The 22500-nt window shown below is 41.5% G+C and overlaps 2 protein-coding genes across 2 annotated transcripts; one reads left to right on the top strand and one right to left on the bottom strand.

Moving 5' to 3' along the window:
• Positions 1 to 33: 33 nt before the first annotated feature.
• Positions 34 to 6899, bottom strand: LOC120674869 (THO complex subunit 3-like). The gene is made up of 11 exons (XM_039955975.1): positions 6741 to 6899; positions 5837 to 5932; positions 5263 to 5392; positions 3523 to 3611; positions 2884 to 2952; positions 2649 to 2706; positions 2395 to 2494; positions 1208 to 1294; positions 717 to 795; positions 489 to 618; positions 34 to 295 (listed from the first exon to the last, which is right to left on the bottom strand). Exons 1-11 carry the CDS (start codon positions 6858 to 6860, stop codon positions 258 to 260), a joined length of 996 nt encoding a protein of 331 aa, XP_039811909.1. The 5' UTR covers positions 6861 to 6899; the 3' UTR covers positions 34 to 257.
• Positions 6900 to 15895: 8996 nt separating this feature from the next.
• LOC120674848 (glucose-1-phosphate adenylyltransferase small subunit 1, chloroplastic/amyloplastic) lies at positions 15896 to 20735 on the top strand. The gene is made up of 10 exons (XM_039955958.1): positions 15896 to 16281; positions 16895 to 17191; positions 17786 to 18055; positions 18172 to 18351; positions 18692 to 18795; positions 18891 to 19002; positions 19169 to 19267; positions 19349 to 19468; positions 19789 to 19930; positions 20376 to 20735. The coding sequence occupies exons 1-9, from the start codon at positions 16048 to 16050 to the stop codon at positions 19903 to 19905; spliced, it is 1533 nt and encodes a 510-aa protein (XP_039811892.1). The 5' UTR covers positions 15896 to 16047; the 3' UTR covers positions 19906 to 19930; positions 20376 to 20735.
• The last annotated feature ends 1765 nt before the right edge of the window (positions 20736 to 22500 follow it).

The raw sequence follows: 22500 nt of genomic DNA, 5'->3' as shown, positions 1-22500 counted from the left end.
TCTAATGTTTCCTAAGTAAAGAAAAAGGAGTGAGCAGTATGAATCCTATGAACACAAGAAAAATGATAAAAGTCGCATGGTATTTCTATGGTACAATGAAGCAATACTGATCAGTTTAAGCTGATCTAAAAAAAGATCAGTTTAAGCTAGCATAATATTAATTAACATCAAGGTTGCATTGAACACCCAAAAAAATATCAACGCAAATAGATGACAAGTAAATCTACGAGAACTACATGATGGGAGTCTAGTCAGCATCAGTTATGTGTTTCAAAGCCGAATATCCGGAAAACACCTGCAAAAAAAAATCAAATGTAAATACCTATTAAAAACTTTACATCGTCACCACCAAAGCCTTATCAGCGGGAACATGTGCACATCAATTTTCTACAATAAGATGGCCCAGCTGTTAACAGGTGTAGTTTTAACGCGTTTCTGCCATTTCTTTATACAGGCCAAACTAAAGGATTGAACTGCAGCAACCATACCTTCATCAGCTTGGTATTTCTTGTCGTCCCCTGCATAGGCCAGGAGGTTGTACTTGGGATTCCATTCAACACTATTCATAGCTGCTTTACATGGAATCTGATGAATCGATCGTCCAGTCTCAACATTGGACTGATGGAAGGAGAAAGTGTTAAAAGAACTTCCTTTTGAGTAAAAAAGTATTTGTTTTCTCAAATTAAAAGGAAATTTCGCTGAGTGTAACCACTCACAATATCAATGAAAGGGTCTTCACTGGCATATGCAATGAATTCTCCAGTATGATTGAAGCTAACTGTTCTTACTGGCCACCTGAGAGAGAAAAATTAAAAACATATACAAATATTTGTGAGCTCATTAAAACTCAAAACAGAAATTTTGTGTAGTTTGCAGTAAGAAAACTACTGAAGTTGATGCAAGACCACAAGCCATAAACACCCACAAATTTCTTCCCACAACACCCTACCCTAACGCCCAGGAAAAGAAAAATCATTAACAACCAATGAATACAACACTAAAATACTACCCCCGCACGCACTTTACTACCATTTTATTATCCTGGATAGCCAGAGCCGCTGCTTTCCCACAAAAATTCTCAAATCCTAACTCATATCTTACTAAAAAATACAATACTAGTGAGAATTCATGTACAGGAGTACACAATATTCGAAAATATTGCTATGATGTCATGCAATATTGCAAGGTAAGCTGAAGGAAAACATACTCAAGTTTTGTGAACGTTCTAATGCATAGCAACTCCTTGACATTCCAAAGACTGACAAGTGAATCTGCACTTCCAACAGCGAAGTACCTACAACAAAACAATTTGTAACTGTCATCAGCAAAACACTTATAATAATATCTTTAAATATCAGAGCAAAAGTAAACCAGACAACTGGCAGAACTGGGTACAAAACTCTGGCAGCTATAGAAATGCTTGAGAATTATTTCCATATCCTTGTGGATAAAAAATAACAAGAGATAGTCGCTTTATAAATTACCAGCAAATATACCCGTGCGTTGCTACGGGAAGCCATATAAATATATTGATTAGCATATAAAAATGTATATATTATATACCATACGTATTTTTTAATAATATAGTACGTGTCGGTTGAGGACTTCAGACTTTTTCTATTTTACTCGCCAATCGCTATTTCTAAACGGTCTCGGACCGTTAACATAAGGTCACCTGGATTCCAATTAGAACTCCGATTGAGGGACCAAGGAATCATTGCTCGCTTTAGTAATAAATAAGTAGAGATAGAGATAGAGAAGAGATAGAGAAGTAGTTCAGTACCATCACAGAGATGGCATCAAATATAAGGCTGCCACACAAGACCTGGTATACCAGCTACATTAGGCTGTTTCTACAAATCAATCTATGTGATAGTTTGTTGAACCTCACAGTAAGGTCACTGTACATAGAGCATAGACAAAGAATCTAGGTCCACTGGCATGCTAATTTGCACCTTCATTATGCAAATTCTGAATTAATTATTGTACATGGGCTTGGCAATTCTATCCTTTAAAACTCACTTACAGGTAAGTATATCCTAGTAAATCAATCACTGCAAGAGTCCAAGGTTGCTAGGACATAATCTCATCTTTTATCCAAAGATGAAGCAAGATATATGATTTCAAAAATTATATTATATTATAATAGCCAGATTACAAGCTGAATAGGTTAACTGGGGCTTGTCATAATCGGAATTAAAGTCACTAACAATGAAACCATCTGCATAAAGCATTTATAGTGCTCATTTTACAATGTTAATTCAAACAGCAGACTAGACAACCCAACTAATCTAGTGTAAATTACAAGTACCCAAGGGGTGATCCAGATATAGCGGGTAGGCATATCACATAGATAGTAAGAAATGAATAAAGAACCATGAAAAAAACAAATACCTATCAAGGGGATCCATTGCAATGCAATAACACCCTGCTGTATGAGCATTCAATTTGCAGGGCTTCAAAAACTCAAGATCTTTAACCACCTCAATGTGTCCTGCATGAACAACAAACCATGTGGAAACATCGATATTATTCACTGGTCTGATTTAGCAGCACATGAAACCTGCCAAATGTAAATACACTGTTTATTTGGTATTATTGTGATCTTATTTATGCAGAGTAAAGGAAAAAGTGTCTTAGTATCCTACCTAGCCCAGTAGTGATGAAGAATAGATCTCCAGCTTTATTCCATGCAATCTCATTCATCTTGAGGAAAGAAATATTGAAATTCAGAAATGTAAAATGACAAAAGAAACAATTGATTCATGGAAACACATTACAAAAAGTAAACAAAAATGTGAACCGCAAGAAATTGAAAAAAGCAAAGCTCAGAAAGGTACATAAATCAGTAACGTCTAAATTAAAAAATCATGTCAAATTTACCTCATAATTAGCCTTGTGTTTTTTAACAACTTTTAACGTTCGAACATCCAATATCGTCAGTTCATCCTCCTACACATTAAAACAACTGTTACTGTAGATGTATAATTTGATAAAATTAGAAATTTTCAAAATGGAGTGGATAATTTAATGGATAATGCATTCAGCTTATTACATCACAAGCCTTTTCCCCCCAAAACAATGTCCGATTTCCACAAGTATCTTAAATCATTCACAATTTCAGGATACTTATCATCTATGAATAACCAAAAAAATGAAAAACTCGTCATGATTCCATCTATGATAGATTAATATGTATACATGCATATCTTCAGGCACATAATTGCACTTTATACTGCAATGGCACTGGTGCATGATTCAGCAATGTAAAAACTGCGGCCCTTACAGAAATGAAAAAAAATGCAAGCTATTAATATGTACAAAAAATGAAAAAAAAAACTGTTTTATTATATGTGTTGCAGAATTGGTCATGGTATGGTATTTACTGAACTTACACAGGTCATAAACCCAAAGAATGTGGCAATAGAATAATCCATCTTTTGTTATTGCATAAGCAGAATAATGCAGTTCAGTTTTCTTATAAATGTGCGCCAATCCTGGTGTTACCAAAAATATACAAACCTTGTTTCCAACAGCTATCTGAGAACCATCATGTTTATATGTGATGTTGATGTTTTCTCCACTTAGTTCAATAACTTGACATTTTCCACCTGAAGAAACACTAAGTATGAGGAAAGCAGGATAAAAACAATATAATATGATTGGCAGGTAAACATCCACCACAACAAATCATCGTAACAAGAGAACAGATCATCATAACAAGAGAACAGATCATCCTAAGTGGTTCATCCGGGCAATTGACAAAATAATAAATTTTTTATGGAAGGGGAGAAAAGAGGCTAATGGTGGATGCTGCTTAGTGGCTTGGGAAAAGGTAATGCGACCACTTTAGCAAGGAGGGCTGGGCATTCATAGCCTCGAGGTCATGGGATGGGCTCTGCAACTGAGATGGCTTTGGATAGAAAAAAACAAGACCAGATCGCCCTTAGGCTGGTTTAGACATTCGTGTCCACCTGAATACTGCTGCTATGTTTGATATCTCGATCACCACCGCAGTTGGCAACGGAACAAACACATTGTTCTGGTCTGATCGCTGGTTACATGGACAGTGCTTGGAAGATTTGGCACCCAATGTCCACAAATGTGTGCCTCTGAAAGTGCGAAGAACTAGAACAGTGGCCGAGGCCGAAAGTGCGAAGAACTAGAACAGTGGCCGAGGCCCTTCATGAACTAACCTGGGTGGCTGACATTAAGGGGGTGTTAGGGTGGCACGGGCTGGCTGAGTATTTGCAACTCTAGGAATCAATTTCGAACATAACTCTTAATGTTTTGGAGGATGTTCATCACTGGAAGCTCTAATCCTCAGACATCTTCTCAACCAGATCTGCCTACCGAACTTATTTCTTTGTGTCCACCACCTTCGAGCCATGGAAGCGACTATGGAAGTCATGGGCTCCTGGAAAGTGCAAAACCTTTCTATGGTTAGCCATCCGAGATCGCTGTTGGACAGCTGACCGGTTACAAAAAAGAGGACTCCCCCACCCGGACCACTGCCTCCTTTGTGATCAAGAACAAGAAACAGTTCAACACATCCTCCCTGCTTTTGTGTTTGCTAGACAATTCTGGTTTGCAATCCTGCAGTCCCTGAACCTGGTCGCGCTGGTCCCTAACCGAAGGACCACCTCTTTAATGGATTGGTGGAAGAAGTCTTGGAGGAAAATATCTAAGCAGTGCAAAAAGGGATTTAACTCGCTGGTTATCCTTGGAGCCTGGATCCTCTGGAAACATCGGAATGCTTGTGTCTTTGAAGGATCGGCTCCTAACCTCCAGCTTGCCCTGCAATCTTTTTCAGATGAACTACATCTCTGGAAAGCTGCAGGTGCTAAGGGGCTTAGGGTCCTCGGCATAGGTCAAGTGGTTTAGGCACCTGTAGGGCGCCGGTTAGTGGTCACTGGTCAGGTCCTTTCTTCAACTTTTTTTTGTTGTCCTTTACAGTTTTGTTTTTGCACCATCCTCCATTCTGGTCCAAGGTGGAGGTTTGGTTATTGTTATTGGACCAATTCTCTCTTCTTAATACAAAGATACACAGCTTCTCCTGCGTGTTCAAGAAAAAAAATTATCATCATACCACAGATATCAAGTTCATTGTATTTACCACGTAGCTTCCGCATAAATTTATTACATAAGAGATTTTTCCCCATAATATCTATTGTGGACGATAGGAGAGAACAGATTCAAAAATAGATTTCATTGACTTAAGACTGCATTCTAGCACCATCAGGGATGAAGTGTGCTACTTACTTCGAGCATCCCAAAGACGAATAGACTTGTCAGCAGCTGCAGTAGCAACTGTATCAGGATGATTTGGATCCCAGCACAGCTGATCTACACTATCTGTGTGGCCTTTCAGTTCAATATCTTTAACCTTCGACTGTGCAATAAAATTCAATGATTTAGCACAGGTTGCAGTGAAGAAAATTTGATGGTATAAAACGTGAGATAAATTCCACTCTGATGCACAAATAAAGAAAAGTAATGTCGTTCTTACGGATGATGATAAAATTTCTGCAATACTCAAGTTGTAAAGAAAGGATTGTAAAAGTAGTAGCATTCACCCTTCTTGGGCATATCACACCAAAAACCAACATGACTACATGAATAGAAAACTGTCATTCTACCAATGCTATGCTTTCTTAAGGTTAAGGTCACAAATTGCTGTCAGTTTGATAAGATGGGAAATATACAAATAACGTAGATCTTTTAAATTTATCAATATGACTTGTAACAAAAAGAGGGACATTGGAGTATAACAACAAAAAGGTGTATCCCATTCTGTAAAAAGAAACTTTGTAGTGATGAAAGGAGAGAAAGTTACATGGCCATGAGGATCAATGCTCCAAACACGTGCAGTATGATCAATCGATCCTGAAGCAAGCTTTGTGCCTAGGCAGTTCCATGCTACAGAGTGCACCTAACAACAAAGTTACCAGAATATTAAGATCCACACCGATAAGATTACCAAATAAATGCAGAAAAAAGAGTAAGAAAAGAGAAACCACCACGTACACAGCTAAACTTTCTAGTGTAAGGTACTAGGGTAGAGGAGTTTTTCTTTGAAGATCATCATGAGGACAGTTTAGCAACACAATCAACAAAGTGCTAGAAGAAACCAAGAAATCCCGCCACACTATATTTCTCCTCATTGCAACTTTGCAAAGCTAGATAAGCACTGGGAAGTCAATATTTGAGCAACTGCTCCTTTGCTGCAACAGAGTTCAACCAAAAGACAGGCAATACTACGCTGCCTATTACATCCAAACTCCTTGACAAGCATTTGTGGCTGCAGCTAAGATCCTTTTTTTTTCAGCATGCCTCAACATTATTACTCCTTTCAAGTTTTTAAGGAGAAGAGCGAGACCAATTTCCGCTCAAATTTCGTCACAACTTCTTCCTTCGGTCCCATGACAAGAGAAACCATACGCCGCAAAAATCGAAAAAAAAACAGAATGGAGCCACCATGATCCCGCTTAGATCCTTATTAGAAAAAAAAAAACTAGAAACCAAACTGGACAAGGATTGCAATTTTCGTATCTTTGTTCCTCATTCTGCCTGTGATATTGGGCTTTAGGGCCTCTCCCAACGAACTGGAATCGGAAGATGCAAAAGGTTGGAACTTGGATTCTTTTTCGTCTAGCGAGACTTTGGGTTTTAGGGGCTCCCGAAGAAACTGCGATGGCTTCTCTTTTGGGGGGATATTGCGGGGGAGTGAGAGGCCTTACCTTCTTCTTGTGGCCGTAGTATTCCCTCGACACTAGGTCCTTCAGGTTCGCCCCCGGGGCCGAGACGGCGGCGGCGGCGGCGCCACCGCTGCCCTTCCGCTCCTCTTCCCTGCCCTCCATCCTCTCTCTCTGCTGTTCACCTTGATTGGGGAGTAGAAAGAGAATCCAAAGTAACAGCAAATCCATGATGGACTTGATTTGGGCTTTCTGGGCTGGGCTGGGCTGTATTAGGACATTGGGCCATGCAATGTGACATTGGGCTCCGTACATTAGCGTTCAACTATACTTTGCCGAGTTGCCGTTCTCCCCTTAAATATATATATATATATATATATATATATATATATATATATATATATATATATATATATATATATATATATATATATATACTTACCGTTCTGGTTGCACTGCTTCGTAGTAGTAGTAGTTCCTACTCTGGTTGGTAGGATTGAGGTACACACGACAAAATATTTTTATGTATGTCAAGGACACTTGTGACGATTCCTCAAGATATGCAAACTAGGATGGCAGGCGCGCTAACGCCGCGCTCGTAGAGCAGTCGTGTATGCCATTGTATGGATTTTGTTGCACTAATCATGCATTTACATAGTTTCATATCTGCACAATCATTTTTAAAGATTCCAACGACAACATTGATTGGAGACATGGAGGAGCAACATCATCATCATACAACACGATACTTGTATATCTTAGCAAAGAACACAAATTGTTATCTATTACAATGACCCTATGTAGCTGAGTGTCCATAAGAAAGGGCAATTGAAGATTGTACATGTAGTATGGTGTTGATAATGTGAGTGATTCAAGCATAGGTTTCTTACACATATTACTTAGGAGTCGAGGTTTCTATACTTTTTATAACTTGGAATCCCGATTGGACAAAAAAATTATCAAGACAAAAGATTCAGGCATAGGTCACTATTAAGTGAAAACCGAAGGAAGTACTATGCTAAAAGATAGAAATCTGTGGCACAATCTCTCCTTCCATCACCCCTAATTTGGCACCAAAGGTCATACTTATCTTGTGTGGAGCCCCAGCTAACCAGGTTTATGGACAGAAATCTAGCCAAAAGGAAAAACAAAATACAGCTTAAGATTTTCTGGGAGTAATATAAAATTGCAAACTGATCAATCCGTACATTTTTCAAATGATTGCTAACGGGACACGATAAGAAACAATGAAGTTATCGCAGAGTCCATAGGGAATTTGAAATTCTGCACAGGCATTCAGATTTAGTGTCACTTCTTGGCAAATAATTTTAGATCATGAATGAAAGAATATAAATCATGTGCCTCTAACTCAATTGGCCAATGTATGAGGAAATCTGCAAAATAGAACTCAGACTTTGAGTAAAATTTGAAGACGACCAAGAATGCTAATTGAATTGCAGCTTTTACCAAAATAGCCTGGTCTATTACTGAATAGAAATGAATGTCTAAGCTAATTATTGACATTGATTGAATAATCTAATAGGTTGTGCAAATTCAAAGCTACCTCTTTAGATCAGCGCAATTTTTACTATGGATCTTGTTTATTGAAGGGTGAGAACAATATTTCAAACAAAAATCACTCTTCTCTACTTTTTACAATCTAGCTAAAATCCCGAATTAGCAAAAGAATCTTACCAGACAACAGATCCAGGTGTAGGTGATTATTCAGTGAAACCCAAGGAAGTAGCATGTTAGAAGGGAGAAAATTTAAATGATGGCATTGGATGTTGGATCCTTCCTTCGCCACATGGCACCAAAGGTCACACTTCATTTGTGTTGAGCCCCATCTAACCAAGTTCATGGCTAGAGGTTTTAGTCTAGATAAAAAAATAAATACAGCTTGACATTTTCAGGGCTTAGAGTTGCAAACTGAATTTTTGTATTTTCAAATGGCCTTGTTACTGGCATAATAACAAAACCCAAAGCTATTACAGAGTCCATGGTCAGTTTGAAATTCTGAATAGGTGTTCAGATTTAGTATCACTACTTGGCAAAGAAATCCAAAGGAATGCAACATTATATATAGATCATATACCTATAGCTCAGTTTGTCAACCCATGAGCAAATCTGCAAAATGGAAACCAAGAAGACTAATTGAACTGCAGCTTTTACCAAAATAGCTTGCCCTATTGTTGGATATAACTGGAGGACTAAGCTACTGATTACTGATATTGAATAATTAGAAGATTGTGTAATTCTAAATTCCAAGCTACCTTTTTATATCATGGCAATTTTTGGAATGGATTTTTCATTAAATGATGATAATAACCTTTAAAAATACTTTAGACTACTGCAAACAGATCTTGAGATTTGAAGAAAGGCAATCCTATTTAAGAAGAACATCAGCTGCCATCATGGTGATCAAAGAAGATAAATAAATTAAATGCTCACTTGAAGTGAAGCAGCAGAGAAAAAGATGTCAATTAATTTAGGAATCTGATGAAAGAAGGGGAAGTGCTAAGAGGAAATATTGCATCAGGCCTTCAATGTCAAGTTGGGGAACAATCCATTTAATAATATGAGGGAAGCAATCTGTGAGGTTCAGAATCAAAGGTATAATTATTGTGGTGAACTGAAAAGCTCCAAATGAGTCATCATGGTATTAAAAAAAGAGAGGAAAGTATGGAGACGGCAGAGCACACACAGATTTGCAGTATTATTCTCGCGTTAGTGGTTTACCCCAGGAACACACGGCGAGGAGAGTGGCGGCACCAGCATGGCGAGGCATCATAGTGGTGTTCCTGATGGGGCACACATGTTATGGATCCACCTGCGATCTTGACCTCGGGCAAGGGCGTAGGGAGCATGGCGCCAGTCGTCACTATTGGGCATGACCGCAGATGCGTGGGACGAGGCACCACCGCCAAGCAATGGAGTAGGCTCTGACAAGCTTTGATGCCGTGGACGGGAGGAAGTAGAGGAGTCGATTTCTTTGATGGAGACAGATGATTTCCGGGCCCAAGCATCAGGAACGACAAAGGAAGACTCGATACAGGGATGAAGAAGCCTGACGACGGAGAAGCCATTGCCGGACCTGAAGGCGGCACGGAAGGGAGAGGCGATGGTGAATGTTGTTGAGGACTGAGCAGCAGTTTTGGCAGAGACTATATGATTATTATTTTCCTCGAATGCAGAGACTATATGATTGTGGCTGCGCCGAACCGCTGAAGGCTAGGAGCAACGTAGGGCATGAAATAATCTGACACAATAGTGTTCTGGCGGACGGCTTCGGTGGTCAGATATGCAGCCACGATGGCGCGAAAGCCACGCGGCGAGCAAAGAAGGGCCTGCAATGCAGAGGCGCCGGATGCTCTCTCTTTCTTCCAGCGATATAGATCTATGTGGCTGCGCCGAACCGCTGAAGGCTAGGAGCAACGTAGGGCATGAAAAATATTCACGAGGCAAGGATGACGTTTGAGACACCTCCGCCTGAGCGCTTACCTTGTGAGGAGCTGACGCGACACTAATCTGGCACAATAGTGTTCTGGCGGACGGCTTCGGCAATGGTCAGATATGCGGCCACGATGGCGCGAAAGCCACGCGGCGAGCAAGAAAGGGCCTGCAATGCAGAGGCGCCGGATGCTCTCTCTTTCTTCCAGCGATATAGATCTACTCGCCACGACGGCGCGAAAGCCACATGGCGAGCAAGGAAGGACCTGCAGCGCAGAGGCACTGGATGCTCTCCCTTTCTTCCGGCGATATAGATCTATATACATATATGCTTGCTGGGCAGTGATAATGAAAACAATATGAAAATGAATGAAGACATAGAGTTTATGCAATATATGTTGGAATTTGGTCCATTTATGGCCCATTCAAGAAAATTCCAAAGCAACATGTGGCTGATTGGTATTGTCCCATACTGCTAGTACAAGCAAGTGGACACCAATTTAAATATTGGAGCAATTTCCATGCGTTGAATGGAGCAGTCAAGAGATGGGTGTGTAAGGCTTTGCTAAACACACACCAATGCACGCGAGCGTATCCGCGTCTTTTCACGTGTATATCCGCGTGACGTGCGGTCTCTGTTCGCCTAAATGGCTGTTTAGTCCGTTTAAATAGTGTTTAAACAGTAAACAGATGTCACCCGTGTTGTTTAAGCCCTAAACAGTAAATTAAACAGTTGAACCGTTTAAACCGTTAAAAACCATCTCATTAAAGTCATGTTAAACTTGATTAGATGAGCTAAATGACCATTTAATTCATAATTTAGTCAACAGGAGGATTACAACTACCACAATCGATACTGAACTAGTTAGCATCATAAGTACCTGAAGTGTTGTGGGATTTAGATTTCTTCCAAAAAGATTATTTAGTAGAATACTTGCTTTATACCTGTGCAAATATATAGATTTTCTAGCATATTTGACATTTACATACATAAATATGTATATTTTAGTGTTACTATGCTAAACCGTTTAGGCCGTTTAACTCCGTTTGAACGGACTAAACGCGAAACAAAGGGTGACCGATTGTTTACCATTTAGCATTTAGGATAACATTGGTGTGGTTGTGTGGTTGTAATTCAGCCAATATTTTGTCACTTGTGTCTCTCACATTTGAACCGTTGTGCATTGATTAGGTGCTAATCAGTACCCGGTTAATGCCATAATTCACAGTAAAATGTTATAATCATCCTGAATGAGTTTTAATGTCTTTTATGGGCGTCATCAAAGTGATAACGGCTCCTTGAGGGCAGCCGCGCCTATATTAATGGACTGGAAATATTCAGGAAGATCTCTCTCGATTCCCAGTCATTCTTCCAATTCTTGCTGTGCTGTGTCGTCGAGCTGCTAGATCTCGCCGGCCCTTCCCTTGGTGTGCACTGAGGAGAAGGGTGAGTGGTATCTCTGAACCCTTGCCGTCGTGAAGCCTGCACGAGGGACAACAATAAGGTTTCTGGGCAGCGCAACTGCGCGACCACTCGAGCCGGACTACGTTCTGCGCTGCTACAATCTGCACTGCATCGTCTCTTCACGAGGACGGAGCGCTGATCGGTAAGAGTAATCGAATTTAACATGAGTATGTTTTGGTTCGTTTTGCTCTGTCAGTTTTCAATTATGCTTGAGATAGCAATAGTGTTGCTATTTATATTTTGCCTCAAATTGAAATATGGTATCTTTAAACGCATATTTCCAACAATATATAGCTGCATTTAGATTTATCCTAAGTCAAACCTTTTTAATTTTGATCAGTAATTTATTTCAAATAAAAAAATTACATGTTATGATAGTTGATTTCATGATGAATCTATTGACCTCATTTTTATGTTATCAAACTTTATATTTTTTTAATATTCATAGTCAAAGTTGAAAATATTTGACTTAGGAAAAATATCTACCTAGCAATATTCTAGAACGGAGGGAGCATCATCTCAAAAATCTTAACATTAAAATGACAAGTATAGAAGTAGGTATAACTATAAAAATGTATTAGTAGATGGGAAGGGAGAGTTTAAAGTAAGATTAGAAAATAAGAAAAGTTTAAGAGAATATCGTGACCAAGGAAATGAACAAATATTAGTGTTAAGTTCATATTGTCTTTGCCCACGTTTTGAATTTTACGAGAATGGTCCCCCTCCTGATCTAAATAAAAACTTCAAACAAGGCCAAGAAATCAGGAAATTTATCACACAAGGAAACCTAATGTTCCGAAAACACAAATACCAATTATAAGTTTGAAGTTTGAATGTTAGGGCCGCGTGTGAATCATACATACTTCTAAACTTGTGGCTTTCTCTAAATCATCCAGTGGAGTCATGTGCCTTTGAAGCCGTGAGATATATCTTATAACATCCAAAAGTTACCTAGTGTTTACCTTATTTCTACATTAGCACAATTGTCATAACAACCCTCATGACAACAACAAAAATGCACAATGGATAGATGATTATAAGGCTTTGTCTTTGCAAGCCTGCAATCCCTCCAAGTAGGCAATCCTCCATTGAATAATCCACAATAAGATAAAATAATATCTACCTAAGAACAGGAGCGGAGGATCCAGTATGGCGAGGTATGGCCCTTGCCATACCTCGATTTTGCAGCAAGTTCCCCTCGTAATCACCTTCCTGGTTCTGCCTCCATACGGGCTGCCATGGATACTTCAATTCGAGTCATGTGCCAGTGGAAGGAGACGTAGGAAGAAAAAAAAGACTTGAATCGTCATTAGGCTGTCCAGTTTTGTGGGCCTCTCATTTATTGATTGTTGTTGCTGCTTCTTTTGGCATAGGTAAAAATGGAATCAGAAAATAGAAGGTAAAATGGACAATACCAAATTAAGAGGTACAAATAGCAATCTGCAGTTTTTTTATATTGTTTTCTTTTTAAGATTATATAGTACAACTTAGACACTCACAATGCACATACACTCACCATTATGAACGCACGTCCGCAAACCCCATCTCATGAGCATCTTTAAAGACTGAGCCAGGCAGCAAGTTTTTGAGATTGACGAAATCACGACAGGCGCCTTGCTGTCGACAGGAACGTCGCCTACTACTGAATGCACAATACTGTTAAATCTTATAATATTCGCTCTCATGGGGAGTTAGAACGCATGACCTAAAGTGCTACCGAGACTTTTGTAACCACTAGGCTACGTGTTGTTTCACTCTCTTTTACATTGTCAACTTGGTACAAAATCATATGCCCTTTGTTTCTTAGTTGTTTCGATGAATCCATGCTGGTGGCTTATAGATTTGAGGACCTTTGAAACTTTGACCACACACAAAATTTGATACGACGATTTCTTCATAGCTTGATTTAATTCCGTCCTCCGCCACTGCCTAAGAAATTTTCTACACAATATCATAACAAAAGAAGAAGAATACTTCATGTCAGGGTTTATTCCTTCAGTCCAACACATGGACACTAAACTTCCATTTTTCTTGCGAGTAAATAGATCATTTATTGATTATCAATCGTGGCAGCATTACAATCTCTAAGCACAAGGTGCTTGATATATTTAGGAACACCTGCTAACCACACCGCAGATGACTTATCATGCTGATCATGATGACTCAACTCGTAAGCTACTATATTTGGCATCTCTTTATACGTTTTTAACTTGAACCCCTCTAACTTCGACATATACTCCCTTGCATCAACGATCCAGGTAAACATAAGCACTTTTGGTGGTACATCAGCCTTCCGGATATTAGTCCATACTCCTCCCTCTTCCTTAGTTCTTTACTTGATGCTACATGATCCTAACATTACAGCTTCCAAGCAAATTTATATGCAGACCTCACCAAGAAAAGGCTTGTTTAGTGTCAAAAAAAGAGAAAAGGCCTGTTTTTTCACAGTGCCAAGCACTCTGATTAGGTGTTTCCGTAGTCGAAACACTTTATAGCTTTAAGATGGCATCAACATCAAATTGGCACGAATGTGGCCCTAACAAGACTGCGGTTCCACTCTCTATGCTCATTAACAAGTAGGTTAGAGACCCATCTGATTCTTGGCCTTCTGCATCTTGTTACCACTTTCAAAGAAATTTATCTAGGAATCCAATTATCCTGCCAAGTCTAAGTATAATGCTCATCTCCAATTTTTTGGATGATTCCTTTTTTTGGGAGTTCTAGCCCTCACATAATGGATCGCCATGTTGCAGAAATATTGCAGTTAGTCACTGTATCTAGCAGATTTCCCCTTAGGTAATATATGTGTTAGATGCGACGGCGAGAAAACGACGAAGAACAACGAAATCAAACCACAGGAGACACGGGGATTTAACATGGAAAACCCCTCCAATGCGAAGGGTAAAAACCACGGGCGCCAGCCAGCAAATCTTCACTATATCGGGGGTGAGTGTTTACAACGCCAGCGGCGGCTTACAAGAGGAATAACACACAGCGAGGAGCAAACCCTAAAGGGTATGTATACCGTACCACTACTCTCCGGCCTAGCCTTTGGCTTTACCGGGCCTCGGCTCCGCTCCGTCGGAAGTCGGCCTTTTCTTGTGCAATAAATTTGGATCACATTATAACAATATGGCCTTCAACACCTTTGCACAGAGACTATCTGGGTACAGAAGTAGTCTCCAACCCAGTCTAGCAAGTAAAGCCTGTCGAGCAGATTTTCGCTTCTTTGTTGAGGAAAGATTTCATTTTGCCAACAAACATCATATATGGCTGTTGTAGCAGCAACTATGCAAAAAAAACTAAAACCATGCACAAACATGTCATGATAAACTAAGGAAAACATTTTATTGAACAAATTTAGTCGATCTATAGTCGTCTCCATTAGTGTCGGCTCAAACATTCATTTATATTTGTCATCCAACAAAAAAGTATGTAAAAGTTAAATAATACCCTCATGTTACATCATTCTGTAAATCATATTTTGTTGTGAGCTCGTTTTGCCCCACCACAGACAGTAATGAGCATTATGATCTTGAATTCTATCAACATGATTGCAAACCTTGCTAGTACTCAGGACCAAAATATGTGTTCAATTTGCGGTCCAAAATGTTGTTTGCTTTGCCGTGGGCCAATTGTTGCCAACTAACAATAACAGAAAAGGTTCTTTATACAGAAAATTAAAGTTGCAACAAACACCACATATAGACAAATATGAGGTGTCACTAGGCTTGCACGCCACACATGATGATGGACATAAACTAAACGCAACCTCTTATATACAGACGAAGTCAGTTAGGACACGTGCCTCCCGTCTTTTACTCACACTCACACGTATTATCATGCTACGCAGCAAATACACACAGAAATACCACTCAACGAGCTCTAGTAGAAATAGTTTCTTCGGTGACGAACAATTTTTTAAAACCTTAGTTTTTTGAAAAAGAAAATTAAATCCATCACTTATATATTGCTACTCTCAAGTCTCAGCCCTATGATTACAAGAGGGGCGTCTGCAAAATTAATTGTGTCTGCCTTTTTTTATTTTCAATTAGTACAAGTATGCCTCTAGAACGATGTGAGAAAACGTCGTTAGCAAATTTCCAGTTGTTGCATAAAAGGGGAGTTCATGTTATTACATGTACACCCTTGCTAAAGAAAGCAGAGTGAGGGAATTCGGGGAGAAATTCGCAAGGGCGTTTTGGTCATCTCAGCATCTCCGGGACATTGCAGCACGATCGGTGCACTATAAATGCGGGGAAATCATTCTCCGCCGATCGCAGCACCAGTGACGCGAGAGGAGAGGAAGCAAAACGCCAAACTGACCCGGGTAGAGGACAGGGCGCCCTCTGCACTCTGCAGTGTCAGTCACTTGCCCCCCATCACGCCACCCTCCCTTCTCGGCCGTTGCCGCGAGCGAGCTCGGACCCACCGCCGATGGCGACGGCGACGGGCGCGATGGCCGCCACCTCCCGGGCCCCGATCCCTGCTGCCGCCGCATTCCCGGGTGATCTTGGCCTCGGACGCCGCCGGGCGGCCGCGCCAGGGTGGCGCGCCGGCGGGAGGCGCCTGCGCGCGTCGCCGTCCGCCCGGAGGCCGTTCGTGTTCTCGCCGAGGGGCGTGTCGGACTCGCGGAGCTCGCAGACATGCCTCGATCCGGACGCTAGCACGGTACGCGATCAGAAATGCGATCCTGGCTCTTGGAATTCGTCTTTTCGCGTCGGTTATCCCATTCTTTTTCTCGCCTTCTGATCTTTCGGTAGTACTTGCTGCGGTTTCGAGGTGTACTTTGCGCGTTTACGTGGCAAGAGGCTGAATCTTTCTGCGTGATTTGGCGAGAATAGTTAGGCAATCGAAGGGTCGTTCTTGGAAATCGTATGGGATAGTTGACGTCTCTTTATTTTTTTTCAGATGGGTAAAAAAATGTTCAGTTATACTGCCTGTTCATGCCGTTTTTCTAAACATAGTTTTCTCGAATTTTTTATGATCCGAGAAATGCTCGAAAGATGATGGGGACACTTGCCTATGTTTGTTGTTGGATGACACACATCGTCGATGATAGTTGTTGGGAGGCCTTTTAATTTATTAATCTAGGATCTAATGCGTGGTCCATGGATGACATTTAATAATCAGCTCGAGATCTAAAGGCTGTACCTTGCCGTTCAATTTATAAGATTTCCTGATAAAAATTTGCGGTATCACTGCCGGATCAGTCCATCTGTACTCGGTTACTGAATGTTCTGCAACATTTTGTCGCCTGTATGATCCTTGTGCTCTTTGGCAGAGTGTTCTTGGGATCATCCTTGGAGGTGGTGCTGGGACAAGGCTGTATCCACTGACGAAGAAGAGGGCAAAGCCGGCAGTACCACTGGGCGCCAACTACAGGCTCATAGATATCCCTGTCAGCAACTGTCTGAACAGCAATGTGTCAAAGATCTATGTACTGACGCAGTTCAACTCTGCTTCGCTCAACCGCCACCTCTCGAGGGCCTATGGGAACAACATTGGTGGGTACAAGAACGAGGGATTTGTTGAGGTCCTTGCAGCACAACAGAGCCCAGAGAATCCTAACTGGTTTCAGGTATCTTTGTTCATTTGTTGACGAGTCATCAGTTTATCATCATGGAATATTGTTCATGCTGACAACTGGAGTGCTATTGTCTGATACCAAGGACATCTCTAATCTGCACCCTTTCCAACATTGTCCAATATTACACTCTTAGATGTCTCACCTTAATTCTTTTTTTTTGCCCTTTTGTGGATTTGTATTTTTATTAGTGCAATAAATGCAGCTGCACAAGTGCATAAAACAAGATACAAAATTATTGGAGAATACTACAGTTAATCAAAATATATCAATGTGATGTCTATACCTTACTTTGCTAACCAAATATGTGTTGGAATTAATTCATCTCCTGACAATTGATTTGAACTACTGCAGTTTACCACATGGGCACTTGATGTTTAATAAGTGGAATTGTCTTTAGAAATTTTGATGAATATAGAGGTTCTGATAGTTGCATTCTGGCTGGAAATAATGTTAACAATGATGCATAGCATGTATATGCAGCAAATGCTTGTCACCTCTGCTATCCACCTGCATGGCTGCATGTCTTCTTCCTTCTCTACCCCTCTTCGCACACTGGTTCATGATTTGTTTTGCTTCCAATCTCAGGGTACTGCAGATGCTGTACGTCAATACATGTGGCTATTTGAGGAGCACAATGTCATGGAGTTCCTTATTCTGGCTGGAGATCACCTGTACCGTATGGACTATCAAAAGTTCATTCAAGCACACAGAGAAACAGATGCTGATATAACTGTTGCTGCACTGCCAATGGATGAACAACGTGCAACTGCATTTGGCCTTATGAAAATTGATGATGAAGGGAGGATAATCGAGTTTTCTGAGAAGCCAAAAGGAGAGAAGTTGAAATCAATGATGGTACAAACATAAGTCCTTTTCACCTCAATACTTCATCCTGACTGCTGGAGCTATTTACTTTGTGACTGTGTTTTTGTCAGTTAATCTTCTGCTTGTTCTAATTTTTGCACTTGCAGGTTGACACCACTATACTGGGTCTTGATCAAGAGAGGGCCAAGGAACTACCTTATATTGCTAGTATGGGAATCTATGTTTTTAGCAAAGATGTGATGCTTAGGCTTCTCCGAGAAAACTTTCCTGCAGCAAATGATTTTGGGAGTGAGGTTATTCCTGGAGCAACGGAAATTGGAATGAGGGTATGCTACGCTGTTGAACACTTTTTTGGTTTCCTTAACCATTTTAAAGTTTATTGTTGCAGTTTGTATTTCTGTCAATTTAAAGATAGTTGTTACATCATTTCTTGAGGCATTTTACTTTTCATACTAAGTAGTCATGTTGCTTGGTCTCCTTGGTCAGAGGTTGAACCCTTTAAAAGGGTGATATATGTATGTCTGTGTGTGTGTGTGGGGGGGGGGGGGGTGTTACACCCTTCTTCTTAATATATTGATACACAGCTCTCCTGCTGTTTGAGAATTTCCTCTTATATCCATATATGCAAATTACTATATTTGCTTATGATGGCATTTTGTGTCATAGGTGCAAGCTTACTTATATGATGGTTACTGGGAAGATATCGGCACTATCGAGGCATTTTATAATGCCAACTTGGGAATAACCAAGAAGCCTGTACCGGATTTTAGGTATGGTTTGCATATGTGTACAGTAAAGAAATTAGGAGGGTGTTTTTTTCCTAGATCCACTACCTACATCTTCTGATCAAACATTCTTTGTGCAGCTTCTATGACCGTTCTGCTCCAATTTATACGCAACCTAGGTACTTGCCTCCTTCAAAGGTTCTTGATGCTGATGTAACAGACAGTGTCATTGGTGAAGGTTGTGTTATTAAAGTAAGAAGCTTTTTACATTTTCATTTGTGGAATGCATTTTGGCATCTTCTAAGTTGATTTATATATCTATTTGTCATTGCATCTTTGTAGCTTTTCACATATCAATGAATAGATTTCCTAACTTTGTCATCTTATTTGGGCACCCCTTTCATCTTCCTTTGCCTAGCATTGCACAATCAACCATTCTGTGGTTGGACTCCGTTCCTGCATTTCTGAAGGTGCAGTTATAGAGGACTCTTTGCTAATGGGTGCAGACTATTACGAGGTAAGATAAAGCGAACCAGAACTCTAATACTGTGCTATGGAACTATTGTGAGACTTTGTCATACTTTTTTTTTTTGTTCAGACTGAAGATGATAAGAAAGTCCTTTCAGAGACCGGCGGTATTCCCATTGGTATTGGGAAGAATGCACATATCAGAAAAGCAATAATCGACAAGAATGCTCGTATTGGAGAAAATGTGAAGGTATTCTGGTGATATCCTGTATCTATTTGCTATTTCTACTATTCATTATTATGGAGAAAGAAAGAGTAAACAAGCAAACATCTTGATTTACGTAAACAGGTTTCTCTTGGTCTTTTTACCATTACTAGTAGATAATGACTCTTGTTGCTAGTGACAATGCCCTCTGTTACTGAAATAAAATTGAGATATCCAGTGAATTCCTATGCCTTGTTGTAAAAAAATGTTTCTGGCTTCTCCAGAAATGATAATGGGCAAAAACTATGTGCACTGTTGCTTTTATTATGTATTGGTTATTCTTAAATGGTTTGTTACTTTTACAGATAACCAATTTTGATAATGTCCAAGAAGCAGTAAGGGAGGCAGAAGGATACTTTATCAAAAGTGGCATAGTCACGGTGATTAAGGATGCCTTGATCCCTAGTGGAACAGTCATATAGAGTCAACCTTCACCATGTACATAAGGTTATATCTCCCTCAGAAACCAAAGATTCTTATGTTGGTGCTACATGGAAGTCCCTATAAATCAAAACAAGCAGTTTTGCAACTTTTGCCAAACTTCATACTGTAACTGGATTGACTGCACTGCTTAGTGCCGCCATGTAGTTTAGTAGTTGGCTAATCGTTTGATTTTTTTTGCAGTATACTCAATTGTCACTTATTTCTTGTATCTGATATATTTTGCAAATACTTCATGCTGTCTGCATTGTGATTAATGATATTCCTAGACAGACTTGTGTGGGCACCAAATGATTCCATTTAGCTAGTACATAAAAGTTTTATGTGCACTTGTGCAGCCCATCCCAGTCCACTAGGGACCATGCACATTGGGACAGAAGAATCTGCTAGGCATGGAACAATATGCTCTGCAACCGTTATTTTAACTCTTTCTTGTTGCGTTGCCATGCAGGTTGGTTTGCAGCAGATGCTGATCACCGATGAACATTAAGTTGTTTCCATCCCTTCCAGAACATGGTTTCTTTCCATGTTGCAAAATCATATCACCAAGTTCCACATCAACTTGCGAGGGTATAATGAAATAATAGAATGGAGTTAATTCAAAGGTGCCATTTTCCAACAACTAGCATGAGGCTCTGTTCAAAATGTATTGTTGAGTGGAATTTGGATATCTTGATATGTATAATGTATCCTTTTGCGCTTTCAGACTTCAAAATACATTGTTCTTGAACTCTTTGTTACCTTAATATGGTCCCTGCATTGCCTGGGAATGAGGATTAAATATGCCATATATAATTTGATTTTTGTCCGAGATTTCTGTAGAGCTTACAGTGAAAACGATCATCTTGGTCGGTTGTTTGACTTGCCTGTCTTTTTCTTACCTTCTAACAACGGCGAATCCATGTGTAGGAAGGTAGGATGTGTATAATATGGTCGATGTATTGTATTGAGCCCCTTGAGCGTTATATATAGGAGTACATGGTTTGGAGGGCAAGTAGCCTCTCCTAGAGATAAAGAAGGAAGGTTATCCCGGGATCACAATCAATCCTAAACTATCTATATCTGGAGTTGCCTAATATACTCTAACATCCCTCCACAGTCGTAGCAGTAGCAACACGAACGGTCAGACTGAAGAACAATGTAGACGTATCCCTCCTACAGTCGGAACACTGGTGCGAAAGCTTTGACTGGAGACTCATGCAGATGATAGCCCTTTAGTGTCATAGTAGCCGACGTCGAGGTGGACGTGGTCGAAGCCATGGAGGGGGCGAGGGTCGAAGCGTCGTCGAGGTGCTTGAGTATACAAACTCAGCAGCTTCTTGCCGAAGACAGCAGCAGGACTGTGCGGCGGATGACGATGGTAGATGGCGCGGTTTGCGATTTAGGTCACGCTCAGGACAGGGGTGGCGACGTCGCATGTTGCAGTAGGTGTTGCGCTCAGATCAGGGGTGGCGACGACGTCTTCCTTCAGGAACATCGGCGGTGATGTCCGCGCAAAAACGGCTGGAGGCGCGGAGGCGGATCGAGCGACTGCTTGACGAAGTCCGGCAGCGAGTGGCGCCACCGCCTGAAAAGGCAACGACACCGGTAGGGTGGCTTGATCACGAACGTCGTTACTGCAGCCTGGAAGGGCGTAGCAACACCTTCGTCCTTCGGGGGTGTCGACGATGAAGCGGCGACAAACGACAGGGCGACGCAAACCGATCTTAGATCGGAAAAGAAAAAATAGCAGCAGCAGACGAACCTTGGGTACATTCTCGGGTGCCCCTAGACTGCTCCCTCCCTCCTCCCTTATCTCCTTCCCCTGGTCAAGGATAGAGGAAAAAAAATCAAAAGGTGAGAGGAGAGGCTGCCCCTCCCGGACTCCATGGCCGGGCACTCGCCTGCCCTCGAGGATGCAGGGCCCGCGCTTAGGTCGGAAGGACCCAACAGCAGGGCGCAGGCGGTGAGGGGGAGCGACGGTGCTCTGGCAGATCGGGAGGGACCGGTGGCGAGTAGCAGGGGGAAGCGAGATGGGGCGGCACCCCCACGGCGGCAAAGCGACGGGTGGAGGTGCATGGAGGCCAGGGCGGGGCGAGGGTGATGGATCTCGACGGAGGGCGCCGTCGGCAACCGGCGGCGCAGCAGCCGGCTCAACCCCGGCGACTTCAACACGCAGCAGCCAGGCGCCCCTCGCGCTTCCTCCGCAGCCGTGGTCGCGCACCAGGCAGCGGTAGGGGAGGCGCAGGAGGAGGGAGGGGCGGCGGCGGCGCATGGGAGGAGACGACGGGGAAGGGGCGACGAGGCAGCAGACGAGATCGAAACACCACGGCAGGTAGGTCCATCTGCTCTGCTTGACGACGCGACGGCGCGGCGGATCAGAGGGATCCGCACGCTGATCCTACGAGTGCGCAGCCCCCGGTGAAGATCGATCTGATTGATCTCCCCGGGGGCGGCGCGAGGGCAGTGGAAGCCGGAGGCCTAGGGTTAGAACCTAGTCTCGTGATACCATATAGGAAGGTAGGATGCGTATAATATGGTTGATGTATTGCATTGAACCCCTTGGCGGTATATATAGGAGTACATGGCTTGGAGGG

Source organism: Panicum virgatum, chromosome 2K (assembly GCF_016808335.1).
Source record: "Panicum virgatum strain AP13 chromosome 2K, P.virgatum_v5, whole genome shotgun sequence".
Lineage (NCBI taxonomy): Eukaryota > Viridiplantae > Streptophyta > Magnoliopsida > Poales > Poaceae > Panicum > Panicum virgatum.
This window is presented reverse-complemented; position numbering and strand designations above follow the sequence as displayed.

What these genes read in the sequence shown, in the direction of transcription:
- LOC120674848 (XM_039955958.1), top strand. Translation starts at nt 16,048, where the DNA reads ATGGCGACGGCGACGGGCGCGATGGCCGCCACCTCCCGGGCCCCGATC. An exon ending in GTGAAGGTTGTGTTATTAAA is followed by an intron (nt 19,003 to 19,168) that starts GTAAGAAGCTTT and finishes TCCTTTGCCTAG; the next exon opens with CATTGCACAATCAACCATTC. An exon ending in GTATTGGAGAAAATGTGAAG is followed by an intron (nt 19,469 to 19,788) that starts GTATTCTGGTGA and finishes TTACTTTTACAG; the next exon opens with ATAACCAATTTTGATAATGT.
- LOC120674869 (XM_039955975.1), bottom strand. Translation starts at nt 6,860, where the DNA reads ATGGAGGGCAGGGAAGAGGAGCGGAAGGGCAGCGGTGGCGCCGCCGCC. An exon ending in ACTACGGCCACAAGAAGAAG is followed by an intron (nt 5,933 to 6,740) that starts GTAAGGCCTCTC and finishes CTTTGTTGTTAG; the next exon opens with GTGCACTCTGTAGCATGGAA. An exon ending in AGATAGCTGTTGGAAACAAG is followed by an intron (nt 2,953 to 3,522) that starts GTTTGTATATTT and finishes TTTAATGTGTAG; the next exon opens with GAGGATGAACTGACGATATT.